Source organism: Alosa alosa, chromosome 17 (assembly GCF_017589495.1).
Source record: "Alosa alosa isolate M-15738 ecotype Scorff River chromosome 17, AALO_Geno_1.1, whole genome shotgun sequence".
NCBI classification, from domain to species: domain Eukaryota; kingdom Metazoa; phylum Chordata; class Actinopteri; order Clupeiformes; family Clupeidae; genus Alosa; species Alosa alosa.
In genome coordinates this window covers 9,967,330-9,981,140 of record NC_063205.1, presented here as the reverse complement: position 1 = coordinate 9,981,140, position 13,811 = coordinate 9,967,330, and the positions used below count along the sequence as shown (strand labels likewise).

Genomic DNA, 13,811 nt, shown 5'->3' with positions numbered 1-13,811 from the left:
CTACTTTTAAAACGGTGCCGGTGCCGAAACGGTGCCTGAACCGGTACTTTGTTTTTAAATTAAAATGGTCTAAAGCATGAATTGTTTTTTTTTTTTATTGATAATACAAATTTGAACATGAAATTAAACTGTTATATTCAATTTACTATCAATAATCTCATTGCTCACATAATACATTTAAATGTTAAAACAGCTTTCCATGGATGCACACACAATGGTAAGCTCTGCTTTCAAGTTTACCCAGTGTAGGCGGTTTACCATAAGGTATGTTAAAACCGCTTGCCATAGAACTGCCAAGTCATGGACAACGGCATTTGCAAGCAAGCTATCTAAAAGGGACTCTACTTTCCAGTTAATTCAGTGTGTTCCCAAATGCTTCAAGAAATTTAATGTCTTCCCCCATAACACGCAATAGTTTTGAACATATTAGGCTACATTATGTCGGTGTTGAAGTGTTTAGATTCCCAGCGCTAGTAGTAGGCATTTTAACAGCAACTATGGCTATGCGCTAACACCCATTAGCTGAGTTTGATTAGCGATAACGTAGGCTACGAGATGGTTCCTTAGCCTCTTTGACAGCTCAGTGACATCAGGTATGTAACCTATTTATGTTTTTGCCAGCTAACTTTTAACATGATCTTCATATTCATTGTGATGCTGCTATATGGGCCTCATGCACATTAAAGATTAATATCATGCCATTGCGTTGTTTAGAATTCACCTTACAACTTTGCTGATAACATTTCAAATAAATGCCAGTTAGCGCATTAGCAAGGATATTGTGTAAGGTATACTGTTGATGTTGTTTCATAGCCTTTTGGTTGCGTGTAGTTATGCCCCACTGCCAACTATTTCGAATGAAGTTCACTGGAAGTAGCTAAAGCCAGCTCCAAAAGTCGCTAAATGTCGCTAGATGACGCCACGCGCTAATTTGCATATTAATTACGTCAGCACGTCGGACCCCTGACCCCAAAAAAAAAAACGGTAATGGCCCTTCAATTCCCTTTTACTCCTGTTTGCGTTTCTCATACTCATATGGGCAGCTTTAATAAGAGCCTAGTTTAAATATATTTGATTTAATATACTTGTATATTTATTGATAGGCTACACTTTACTTTCTGTAGCCTATCATCTAGACTACACTAGCATCAGGTGGCTGAAAAGCAGTCATTTCCAACCTATTCACTGCTGCATCTGCTTTGCACTGCTTGAAGTCTGATTATAATGTGACCATAGGGTAGCCTACACGCAATGTACCCTTACGGCAATGCCTATAATTTGGATATATTTAGGCTACATAATATAGGCTTAAATGTCACTCGGACAGAGTGATAGATTTTTTTTTTTTTTTATTCAGCCGACAGTCCTGCATCAACTTGCATTGACAACATTGAATCTAGGCCTACATAGCCTAAACAAATGCTATAGGTTTTACTAACATTCACTGCTTTGCTTGTGAATGAAGTTGCAGGCTAGCCTACTTCCTTTGTTCAATTGTTGAACGATGCTGGCAAGCGTGTCCCTGTTTCCCTGTCATCATGTCATTGCTCTCGTCTCGTTGACTCTTTTGTTGTAATTTCAGCCGAAGTTGCTGCACCTTCCAATGAGCATTGTCTGAGCTTAGATCTATAGAACATCTACTTCCTTGTGATAAAATGGGCTGATACTATATAGGCCAGTCATTCCTTTTATAATCATGGGGCAACGCTTTGGGCAAATTCGCGATGTAATTCACTAACGAAACAGGCATGAGAGGGGAGATTTTCTGACGTTTCAACAACGAAACAGAGTTTGTTGAACCTGACCCTAGCCAGATGAATTTCGCTCCGCCTAGCTCCACTCATCCATCTGGAACCGATCCATTGAAGTGTTGCTTCAGAAGGCTGGGCCTAATCAAAAAATGCTTGCATATGATTGAATAAGCCACTTGTCCGTCATCTATTGACGTGCTACTTCAACCACTCACATCGAAGCCAACCCGTGACGCTAATAACAGTGTCACAGTTGCTTCTACGCTATGTCACATCTATGAAACTCCCGCCCTGTGTCCTGATTGGCTGAACCATAAAGTCGGTTGCATTAATCACTCTCAATGGAAGAGGTCCCAGATGGATGTGAGTGAAGCTAGGCAGAGCTAAACGGAACGAAATTCATCTGGCTAGGGTCAGGTTAGAGTTTGGCATCTTTGCGAGAAGATTTTTCTCGCGCTTTAAGCTGCTGCTGCAGTCAGCCTGGGCAAACCGAAGGATAACGCATAGAGAAAACAAAAGTCGCCAGACACATGAAAAAGTCGCCAGATTTGTTGTCAGTCGCTAGATATACTTTTCAGTCGCCAGAGACGGCCAAAAGTCGCTAAATTGGCAACACTGTCTGCTAGATTTTGACAGGAGCTCGTGATATCTTTAAAGTAAGCTGCTTGGGCTCATGCAAGCTGTCACTGTCCACTCGCCTATGTGGTGCACCCCTCTGAAATACATCCAGTGTTTATGTTAGCTAACTGTATTTGGATGTGTTGCTATCAGAGCAAAATACAAAAACGCGATTAACTTTAATTTGATTACACATTTTTTTTTTGTAGGCCTAATCTGGGTTGATTACAGTTACTTGATTTTTGTAATCTGATTAGGGTTGGGCACCAAAACACGGTTCTAATATGGCACCGGTGCCGACGCAAACGGTAGTAACTGCATCGAATAACAACGTGGATTTCGGTGCCTCATTTCGGTGCATTGTTACAATGCAACTTTTTTATGATAGCTTAACTAAAAGATAATTTTTTTATTTTTTTTTCACACAGATCTCTGTTTCTCAATCTCTGTTTCTCAATTTCACCGAATACTGTCGTTTCAGAAACAAATGAAAACAACCTATCTAGCTGGAGTTGCTGCAACCAACGGCTAGAGCTGCCAGGCAGTTACAGTGCTTCACTCTAGGGGCATGAACATGGGAGCTCATGAATATGCCCCCAGAATGTAACACTGTAGCTGTAGCAACTCTAGATAGGTATAGAGCCGCCCTTACAAAAATTAAATTTGTTTGCAGCAGATTTGCAGCAAACATGTGGGTGATTTGTGAGAAACAAATGAGTTCACTAGAAAATATTGCCAGAAGTTTGCCAATGTTGGCCACTACAGGCAAACTTCCAGCAAAGTTCTGGCAACAAATGAGAAGTGGCAAATGTGTTCGCCGGTGATTTGCCAGCAAACTTAGCCAATAATGGCAAACTTCCAGTGAACTTCTGGTGGCAAACCTAATTTGCATATGCCATTGCTGCAAATTTGCTGTAACTTTGCCAAAAGTTAACCACAACTGTTTGCCAGAAACCTAATTTACATGTGAAAATATGACCTTGCCGCAAATTTGCAGCAACTGTTTACCAGAATCCTGAAATTTCTGTAAGGGCGATTGTTTCAGGGTTTTTTTTTCTTTCTTAACGACAGTCTCGAGAAACACCGATCTATCTGAAAAATCGCCAGAATTCTCTTTTAGATGAATTTGACTACATTCGCAGAAATACTATTTATATTGAATCCTTAAAGAAATCCTCTATCACCAGGAATTTAACATCTCTCCATATAATTTTCTTCTCCTTTTTTCCTACTTTCTACACTTAAACAACACATGTATTTGTGCTAAGGCCACCTAATTAGCTTGTGCAAAATGATTCAAAAGGATCCTCTCTCAAAAGACCCTGTATAGGTAGTCAGTTGTTGTGTTGAGTGTATGGTTTACCAGATTTTTTGTACTTCTGCCGGTGAGATCAACACTGGACGTCTTCTAACTAGCCTTTTCATTTCTGTGATCTGATTGGTTTGAATCATATCTGAAAAGGGGGTGGGGGGTGAGAGGAACATTACAAAGAAGTTGACACGAGTATTAGGTAAAGAAGAAAACAAGCACTTTAAAGTTTTATGAACCATACAGATATACAGTATATATTGTTCACCATAATGATGACTAGCATACCACCAGTAACACTCACCCTTAAAACTGAGGATGTACCTGTTCTCCCCACGGGCAAACTGAACGAATGGCTCTCCTTCTTGATATTTTCGTTCCAGCTTCTCACCTGTTATATTCAAATTGTCTGCTTTGCCCTCCTGCAAAAGAAATTACATTGCCAAAGTATAAAGACACAGGATCTAATGAGCACAGTAAATAGTAGCCTACCCCATCAAGATAGTAGCTATTTATTCAAGGGTTTTATTTTGCCTTTGTTGTTGCTTGTTTTGCTCTAAAACTTGTTTTTTAGAAAAGTGCTCAATAAATAAAGATTATTATTATAATATTATGAAACTATACAATTCTTACATACAGTATAGTACAACATTTAATATCTAATGAGCATGATAGTGTTAAGGGTAGTTTATGACTTGACTCCTTACAGGTGAAGCATACTCTATCCACTGGTCCTCTGCAAACTCCCAGTACCAGGCCCACGTTGTGACGAGCAGCGAGACAGTGTGAAACTCTGGTGATGTTACGGACAGGCGGCGCACCTCAGATGACCCACAACGCATCAGGTCAAAGTCCACAGGTGGGGTGCCGTCACTTTAAAACACAACAGGGATGTTACATGGATGTTACAATAACAGGCTCTCCCTGGAATCCCCCTTCCTGACATACTGTATACAGTATATTCCATATATCCCTGCCTCCTGATCACATGATTGACTTCAATGCAGTTACAATACCCTTGGTTGGCTCCATCAGACATTCACCATGTTCAATGAAGGCATATTAGGATTGGTGACATTCCAGTGTTATCAATCAAGAGTGGCAGTAATGAGATCAGTCACATGCAACTGGGTTTGGTAAAAGACACTCTGTAGGAGGGAGGAAGTTGAAGTAAAAATGAACAACCCCTGCAGTAACATACTGATGGAGTTCAGATTTAGACTTACTGCTTTGTCTTGACAGGGTTGCAGTAGTCTTTCTCTATTTCTTCATTGTTTGGAAAAGCTCTCCATTGTTTACCCACCCTTCTCTGCCACTGGTAGGGCATGCTGCTGTGGACCTTATCACACTGGCCTAATTCAATTGGGTTTAAACGCAGGCACACATAGTTTTTCATTCAGAACCAATAAAATGAATCAAGCTATAGGGTTTACAAACACACACAGACTGTCAGAGAGAGAGACTGCCCCAAGTCCAGTAATTAACTTTTATTATACAACAATTGGGTTCTATGGAACTATTTATTTGTTTCTGATTGGCCGAGAGACGTTCCATGAGTTGGAATATCCCTGGACATTTCAACTCAGACTTTGCACAGCTAATAATAAATCACTCCGCGATACAATGCGAAGATTTGACACAATGTTCTCATCCCAGCTCTCCACTATTTTAAGCAATGGGTTACTCCTTAGCAAACCATAACGAAACAGTGCTTCACCACATCTGTGGATTAAGCTACACAGTCAACTCAATGTAAGTAAGATAAACGAGGATTGCTCAGCATTGCCAGCATGATGTAGGGCCTATAATATGATTGTCACTTGGAGGAGACTTGTAGATAACTAACGTTAGCATAGTTAGCTAACCGCTGCTAACGTGCTAGCATCGTGTCAGAAAAACATATGGGGCTGTGCACAGTAGTGTAACATTTATTCACCATAAATTAATAAAGTTGAGTGGTTCTGCAATGTAGGCTATGTTTCCGCTTTTTTGCAGTACCATGTCCCTTACATAACATGGCCCAGTGTCCTTGTAACATGCATGCAGCAAAGCTAGATATGAATGTGATTTCAGCCTTCAACATTTCTTTCAAGAAGACACGTAAACTACAAAGACCCGTAAAGAAGGATCTGGAATGTTGGTTACCAAGCAACCAAGACGCTGTCTATTGAAAAGGAAACTGTTTTTTGATGCGTAAGAACGATGTCGAAATTAACATTTTTAAACAATATTGGGGTGTTTTCAGATTATTTAGTTTGTGGTAGAATTGTTGTATAAAACCAATATAGCACTCGTGATCGTGGGATTGGTCATGGATATTCCCACGGGTGTTGTTAGGCCGTAGCCACGAGGCCGGAGGCCGAGTGGCGCAGGCAACAACAGCCGTGGGAATATCCATGACCAACCCCACTCTCACTCGTGCTATATTGCTTAAGTAATGTACAGAACATGAGGGCATATTGCAAAGTGAATAAGATAACATAATATTTTACAGAGTTACTGTAAAGAAGGCTGACAGGTTGCCAAAGTGACCTAGTTGTAGCGCCAAAGAAGCAGCATACCTTCCACACTGCAGCGATGAATAAGATGCATTTGACAAATGCCATCACTCCCTGAAGATTGCGAAAGTGAAGATAAGATTGTTATTTCTGAACCTTATTGCAAAAAGGTATCTAGAATTGTAAATACTATGTATTACATTTTACAAGCACAATGTGCATAAAAAGTTAGTGTGCATATGTTTCTTTGTAGAGCATTTGGAGAATACACATCTTTTTAATAGTGTATTTTAATTGGACACCCTTACCTGAACTGTTTTGGTTCGCCTGAAAAACAGAAGCATTGGCTGCTGAATTGCTGAGTGTGGGCATCTGCTATTTAAGATAATAATACAAATGGCATAGGTCAGTAGCTCAAATATACACTGAGGATCTACATATAGTTTATATAAATAAAATTATAGATGTAGCAGAAGCAAAACCACATCATTGCATAAGAAGTAACTGACTGATGACCATAGTAGTGGACAAAACTGTACACTGATTGGTCACACACTCTTGCATCACTGAAACAAACCATGCCATAATAGCAAATGCTAACTGACTAAAGCTAAGGTGACCCTATGCCTGGTCTTATCAGGCAGGTTTATACTTTCTTTAACCATCTACCACTCAATATAGTAGGTTGGTACAAATGGTGTGTGAGAGAAGGTGGATTAATTCCGACAGTGATGTTGGGCGAGGGATGCCAAGAGGTTTGGCGAAAAGTCTGTGTACAAAAATAGCAAGAAAGTTTAAAACAATTAAAAAAGAGTATGTGCCTCTCTGGCCTTACCAGACGAGGAGCTGGTTGAGGAGGGTCCTGGTGAGGATGTGGTTTAGGTGATAAATTAAGAGGTGGTTGAGGTGGTGGCTCATCTTGGAATAGCAGTACAGATATCTCGTTTTCCTTCAATCCTTTTAAGCCAAACTGTTTCAGGACCCACATATTATGTGGTGAGTGTAAATCATGAGAAAAAGGGCATCTGTGAATAAATTATAAATGTAATTATCAGCCATTGTCGTATTTTGATTAAGCCTGTATAGCTGAAGACTAAAAGCTTTTCATTGAAGTTTTCTTTTATTCTTGGACTAGGCCTAATCCATGTGGGGAACCAGCCCGGGAATGTTTTGAGATTTTTAGACAGCAATTCATGATTGGCTGACGGCAGATGCAAATACGGCACATGTTGTACCCAGGATCTGTAAAATCCCCTTTCACTGTGCAACACGTGCTGACAGCAGCCTTAATGGCCAACTAAAGAATCATGCCAACCAAAGAAGCAAACATCAACAACAAAGCATCCTTTCGTGAGCAACAAGTAGGCTTCTTTAGCAAGTGTGTATGCCCTGTTAATGCAGGCTCTAACTAAAGCCACACTGAATGTCTGTCTGAAAGACCACCATCACAGACTCATTTGATTTTGTAAATTTAAAAAGCAATAATGAAACTATGAGGATGAGAATACCATAGACTTCCTGAGTATGACTCCTATAACTACTCCAGAAATGTGGTAGTAGTAAAAAGAAATTGGAATTACCATCTTAACAGAGTATAGACATCATACAAGGCAACATTACAGTCTGAAACTTTAAAATGGGTGTCAGTGAGAGTGAGAAATAAATAAAACATAAAACATAAACATACAGTGTACACAGTCAGATGACAGTGGCATGACTTCCTTTCTCTCATATCTGATCTGGCATTAATCCAACATGGCAGTCAGTCAGCTCCTGGCCACGTTCAGTAGTTTCTTGTTTAAAGTTGAGTAAAAGCAACACCATGGAAAAATTGATATCTGTGCACTAAGCACTAGCACTAAGACGGTACCCAATTCATAAAAAAAACAACTGAAAGGGTCATGAACGCATTGGCAATGTTGAATGCTATTGCTTAAAATCTCAGATAAATGAAATCTATTCTTACCCAGTATCATTACAGGATCCTAACATGTAGCCTTTACACATGTGCAAGCGTTTACAACCCAAGCAGTCTGGCGTTTCGCAGAGAGAAATGTTGCTTCTGGCCGTCACAAACATTCGCCCGCCAAGACAGACCTCTTTAAATGTGTCAGGGTTCTCTGAGATGATCCTTTTGAGCTCCTGCAGGGGTTCCAGCCCCATGTTCTCAAGATCTTCATACAAAATCATGCCTCCTTTACCGCATATCGCCCTGAGTATGTCTGTCTTTGCCATCTTTTTATTGGTGTAAGCTTTGAATGCTCCAACACCTTACAGTACATGAGCATTCATGCTCTGTCTCAAATATTTCTGCCTGCTTGCTCACCTACTACCTGTGGCATGCTGTGAATTTGGTATTATTCCTGAATGTGGTGGTGAGACTGGTTGAACTTGTTTGGAGGCTCTTGACGGTAACTTGCTTTACATCCTTGAAACAATGTTTTTTAGTGAAAGTTTATGCTACCAAGTTTTGGTAGTAAGGGTCTTCAAAGGTGAATTAGGTCCTTAAGATTAGATTAAATTAGATTCAACTTTATTGTCATTACGTAGAGTGCAAGTACAAAGACAACGAAATGCAGTTTGTGTCTATCCAGAAGTGTAAAAAGCAGAAAATGTGAATGTGATGTACAAAGTATAGACAAGTGGTGCATAGACAAGACAAGATATACTGTATAGTGCAGTGTAGACAGCAGTACAGTTGGTTTACACTCTACAACTAGAGTGACCCGAGTGTCACTGCTTGGATGGGGAAAAACATACCTTTGCCATACGACTATTATATAGTTATTACTACTAACTAGTTACTAACCCCTAACACTAAAGAAGTGAGAGAGCAGTTATATGAGGATGGAATTAATAACTATAGTGATATGTCAAATATCATTTGTGTTACAACCTGGTACATTAATGAAGTCAAATAGCACCAAAGACCACCATCTACAGTTCTATATTTTCCGCCTTGACATTAAAGAATTATAACTTGTGCAGCATTGCACTGTCTCTCCCTACAAGCTTTACACTTGGCTTGACTCATTCTCATAGATAGGGGTACTGATTGAAAGAGGTTTTGGTTATGTTTCCAAGCTCATATTCACTTTGAAATCTGGTTCTCTTTAGCCGGAGATTGTTTTTTTCATGTTCTAGTTCTGTTGTCTTATACACTTTACAACTAGATGTACCACATAGCGGTACAAAATATGACCGCCGCTCAGTCCTGTACATCCTTTCCGCGAAAATAAAACACACATCTTTTACTCCATCCCCCACTCTTGAAACTTTTGTGTATGCTTGTTTGGCATGCCTGTGTGTGTGCGGCTGCACAGAAAGTAGCCTACTGACGCTGAAAAGGTGAATAGATTGTAGAATAGCCAAAGAAGTTGTAGCATTGTTATAAAACCTTTAAAATCTCAAAACAATCACAAGTAGGGCAGTTCATCACAGTTCATCCATTGCAACTGGATTGATGAAAGGTCACTTACACCTGTAGGCTACATTGTATTTGGGAAAAGCAAAAGGTATCAGCATAATGTTATATTTTTATTTATTTATATATGTATTTATTTATTTATTAATAAATTAAATAAACAAAAACATCTCTGTCAGTTCCATGTCGTTTTCAACAGCTATCAAAAACAAGGTCATTTTTGGATTGATGGATTTTTTGTGAATGTTTCTTCTTCTGCATAAGATTTTAGTCATCTTTAGTTCATGTGATACTTTATTGTCAATGCACAAATTAAGTAACAGTAGTCTGAAACGAAATGCTGTTTTACATCTAACCAGTGGTGCAAATAACTGACATGTCCAAATGGGCCTTGATGAAATGCGTCGCTAGACTGTTCATACACATTTTAACAGGCCAAAGTTGAAGAGCTGTTGTCCGTTATTGTTCGTGCAAATATAGGCTGATTCACGTTCCCTTGCATTGTGTAACTGAGGTCCATGGCTTGTCTGGCTTTCACCAGACCAAGCTCAATCTTTTAAGAAATCAAAAAATAAATAGCGGGCAGATCAGGCTGGGTTCACCCATGCCTAGTCCATAGGCGCCCGATATTGTTTAATTTTCCGATTGAGATATCCACGCTCTGGCTATTCTAAATGCAAAAATGCATTAGGGAGTTATGACAAAACTGTAACTAACAAACTAGATCCTAATAGAAAGCTGTTAGCTTCCCTAAGCTACAGGTAGGCCTATTTACAACAAAAATTGTCAATACGCTATGCTGGCGACACAAATAAAATCTCCTTTGGAAACCAATGGCTTACGCCTTACAGTATCAGTATCAAGCGGACTTAAACTTGATGAAAAGTTGTAATAAAATTCACGCAGCTCCATGAGTTAAGGAAAGCGCGAATGAAGTAGCCACTTCTAAATGGGACCCACTACACAGTAGCTTAAGGTGTGTTGCTAAAGCAGCCATAATGAAATGAAGGTGTCATTGTTTGGATACTTCACACACACGTGCTTTTTAATCTCACAGACTACAACTACCAAGCTGGAATAAAAGCACATCGATTCCCCTCTCACACCTGCACGCACTTCAAACAAATAAACAGGCGTCTCAGTCTCACGCATGTATAGGCAAAACTGTATCAGACCAGTGTAACGTTTGTAAATCTTCCATTGCACAGAATGATTTTTGTAGCACGTGCAACAAATGACAGTCGAAAGATACAATTACAGTGCTGCTATCAATTTGCTTGGTATAACCGCATTTATAGTTTTCTACAAATGCAATCAAATTGGCCTCCATCACTCAACCAACGCTAACGGTAACATTATTGTACCTAGGTCCTTATTGATATTATAAGATTAACGTACCTGCAGTAAAAACCAAGCATGTCCGATAAACATTCTCAGATTTATTTCGGCTTCAAGAAGAAATGGGAATTACATTTCATGTGAACATCGTCCTATCCTTATTATACGTTCTCTGCTGTAAACTACAGTCCTTGTAGGAAGCGTCCATTGTTTTTCCAACCCACTTTAAACTTCCAACAAAATTCTAGTCATCTAGTGGACAAACGACTACTTATCGCCAATACTGGAAATGCAGCCATGATGATGATTATGAATATTTGGCTTTCTTTTAATCCTACTGAATTTGTAATTATGTATCGGCCGTTCTAATACCGATAGTATGTGCGTACCTGTGTGTATGTGCATGTGTATATGTGTGCACCGCCATCTACAGGCCAATGAGTGTACAGTCACTAAATGTACACATAACCTAAATTTTTTTAGACCCCCCCATGGATGAAATTTTACGAAACTTGGCATACCCCCAGAGAATGCCAGGTCAATCATACACATAAAATTTGGTGCAGAACATCTTAACTGAAGATAGGGGCGATTAAAGCAGAATGATATTGCATTTTCATTTTTTACCGGGGGGGTGCAAATCACAAATGAGTGATTATGGGCCAGGTTGATGTGGGCCCTTGAGACCAACATACCATAAAAAGATTCTTCATCCTCAGTGCCACGGTTCAGGTAGTTATTTAGGAAAAACTGTTTTTTTTTGCGGTTCGGGGGGCCCAGCACGGGGGAGTGGCCCCGGGACTAAAACGAAATTTTGCTTCGGTCATAATAAATGTCCATTCCGACACTTCTGCAGACAGCCCATGAGTGTTAGGGGCAGGGGTATTTAATCGAAGCCAATACAATACAATTGATACAATGAATTGAGATTCACTTTAGCCTACTTAAAATTCTTGAAGTGCAACCCTATATGACTGCATGAGTAGCCTACATTTTTATCATATTACCTCTGAAGTTTAGAACAATAGGCCTACAGTGCATGACAGAATTTGTGGAAATAACAAAATATTTGGGAGTTTGATAGCCCGAGACCAGCTAAAGTCCAAACAGTTGTGACAGAGAGTTTGGGCTTTGGCATAGTGCCCTCTTTATGTCATTGCCACAGTACATTGTATGGCATCACCTTTATTTTGACAACAAATATCAATAACATGTGGCATTCTTTTGTACAGCACAATGTAGGCTACTGTATAAATTCCATTTTTACGGGCATGGCTTGATGTGAGTATTTTAGAAATAAATCAATATTGTGGCATGTTTAGAAATTAATATTACAACAAACAATTGAACCTGTATTTGACATGCACATATCTTGACCAGAAGATGGCATGTCACGTAATTACAGGCATATATGGCAGTTTGACATCTGGTATGCAAATATTGTATATTGACTTAGCATTAGGGCTGTCAACGTTAACGCATTAATCGCGATGCAATTAAAGACCGACCAAGCATAACGTGTTTTTTTTAATCGCATGCCGCTAGCGTTGTCCTCAAACTGCCAAAGACACTTCCTAGTAGGCTTCTGCCTTTCTCCAGTAGTTATGAAGATAATAAACACCAACGCAGTTCTAAACTCCCAGTCTGCTGAATGTGTGTTTTACTTCTTTTTTTTTTTTAAACCTCCCTGTCGGTTCAGTCTAAATAGAATTAAAATATCACCAAAACACCTCAAGTTGAAGCTATAATCTACGACATGAGTCGACAACAGGCGACCAAAGCTGGTCCGCCACCGAAATTATTTGGCTCAGCCAAATTATTCTGGCAGTCCGATCTTTTAAAATATTTTATTTTATAATATCGATCTACAAATAGCCTATTTACCAATCAGACCACGGGTGGGTGCTTAAACAAATATGAGAAAGAACACCAGAACGCACTGGATCCTGCTAGCCTACTCTGTGCATAGCCCTCTCCCAGCGCTTCAATATTGTGCCTTTGTGCCTCTGTTTGGAGCAGATAGGGGACCGATGTCGGGGGTGTGGTAGCGGGCCCCACTCCGCTCCTGGGCCCCAGTGCACCGCACCAGGTGACCGTCGGTAGTTACGCCGCTACAGTGTATAATTTAATCCAGGCTTATTGTACTTATTGTGTGTGGGTTAGAGGCTTTGATATGGAGGTCATCAGCTCTCAGCACACACAGCCCATCTGGAGAGCCACAATCACACACATTCTGATTACTTTTGTTTCTTCCTTCAGTGTCTGCACCATCAACGCATCCCATTCCAGGGCAGAGTTTTTCTCCAAGCACAAGGCAGCTCTGGAGACTCGTCTTCCCTCTGTCCTCGCCTCCATCCTGATTCCGCTCCAGGAGAGGCAGGTTCTTAATCAACTGGAGCGGGAGCTGGTGGAGAGCAAATCCATCAGCGTGGAACGGAACAGTGTTCTGCTCACCATGATACAGAAGAAAGGATCCACAGCCCAAATTGAGTTCTACAATGTTCTAAAGGAGGCCGACCCTACTCTGGTGAAAAACCTGGAAAAAAACACCTGAATCTTAAGGACAGAGAATTCTCCAAACAGAAATTATTTTGTCTTTTCTCAGAGCACATAGCCTTTAAGGGTCTCCTCTCATCTCAGAGATCCTGCCAAATAGTACTCCTCTTCACTATAGATGTTGTACTCTACGTGCAGTTGATCTCCTGCTCCTAGCTTGTTTTGTTTGTGTACAATGCTATTGTTAAGCCCAAAATTGAACATTCGGTATGTTTGACATTGTTTTTTTTTAATTATTTTTCACATGAATGGGTTACTTTTATGTAGGCCTACCCCAAGTATACAACTATGTTGTTATATTTTACTTATATTTTACT

At 39.9% G+C, this 13,811-nt stretch overlaps 1 protein-coding gene and 1 long non-coding RNA gene across 5 annotated transcripts in view; one reads left to right on the top strand and one right to left on the bottom strand.

Moving 5' to 3' along the window:
* LOC125311056 (protein mono-ADP-ribosyltransferase PARP12-like) overlaps nucleotides 1-8,500 on the bottom strand; it is a 25,525-nt gene extending 17,025 nt beyond the window's left edge. For 2 of the 4 annotated variants that reach the window (XM_048268869.1, XM_048268866.1), the window contains exons 1-8: nucleotides 8,143-8,500; nucleotides 7,012-7,201; nucleotides 6,485-6,551; nucleotides 6,240-6,290; nucleotides 4,905-5,031; nucleotides 4,386-4,551; nucleotides 3,983-4,100; nucleotides 3,733-3,823 (exon numbers count right to left, since the gene is read on the bottom strand). In XM_048268869.1, coding sequence (XP_048124826.1) covers nucleotides 3,733-3,823; nucleotides 3,983-4,100; nucleotides 4,386-4,551; nucleotides 4,905-5,031; nucleotides 6,240-6,290; nucleotides 6,485-6,551; nucleotides 7,012-7,201; nucleotides 8,143-8,411 — 1,079 coding nt within the window. In that variant the 5' untranslated portion in view covers nucleotides 8,412-8,500. The remainder of the gene's footprint in view (nucleotides 1-3,732; nucleotides 3,824-3,982; nucleotides 4,101-4,385; nucleotides 4,552-4,904; nucleotides 5,032-6,239; nucleotides 6,291-6,484; nucleotides 6,552-7,011; nucleotides 7,202-8,142) is intronic. The other 2 variants (XM_048268867.1, XM_048268868.1) reach the window with 2 other exon arrangements.
* On the top strand, nucleotides 405-13,811 carry LOC125311058. The gene is made up of 3 exons (XR_007196402.1): nucleotides 405-593; nucleotides 4,388-4,537; nucleotides 13,198-13,811. It is a non-coding gene; the product is annotated as an uncharacterized LOC125311058 (long non-coding RNA).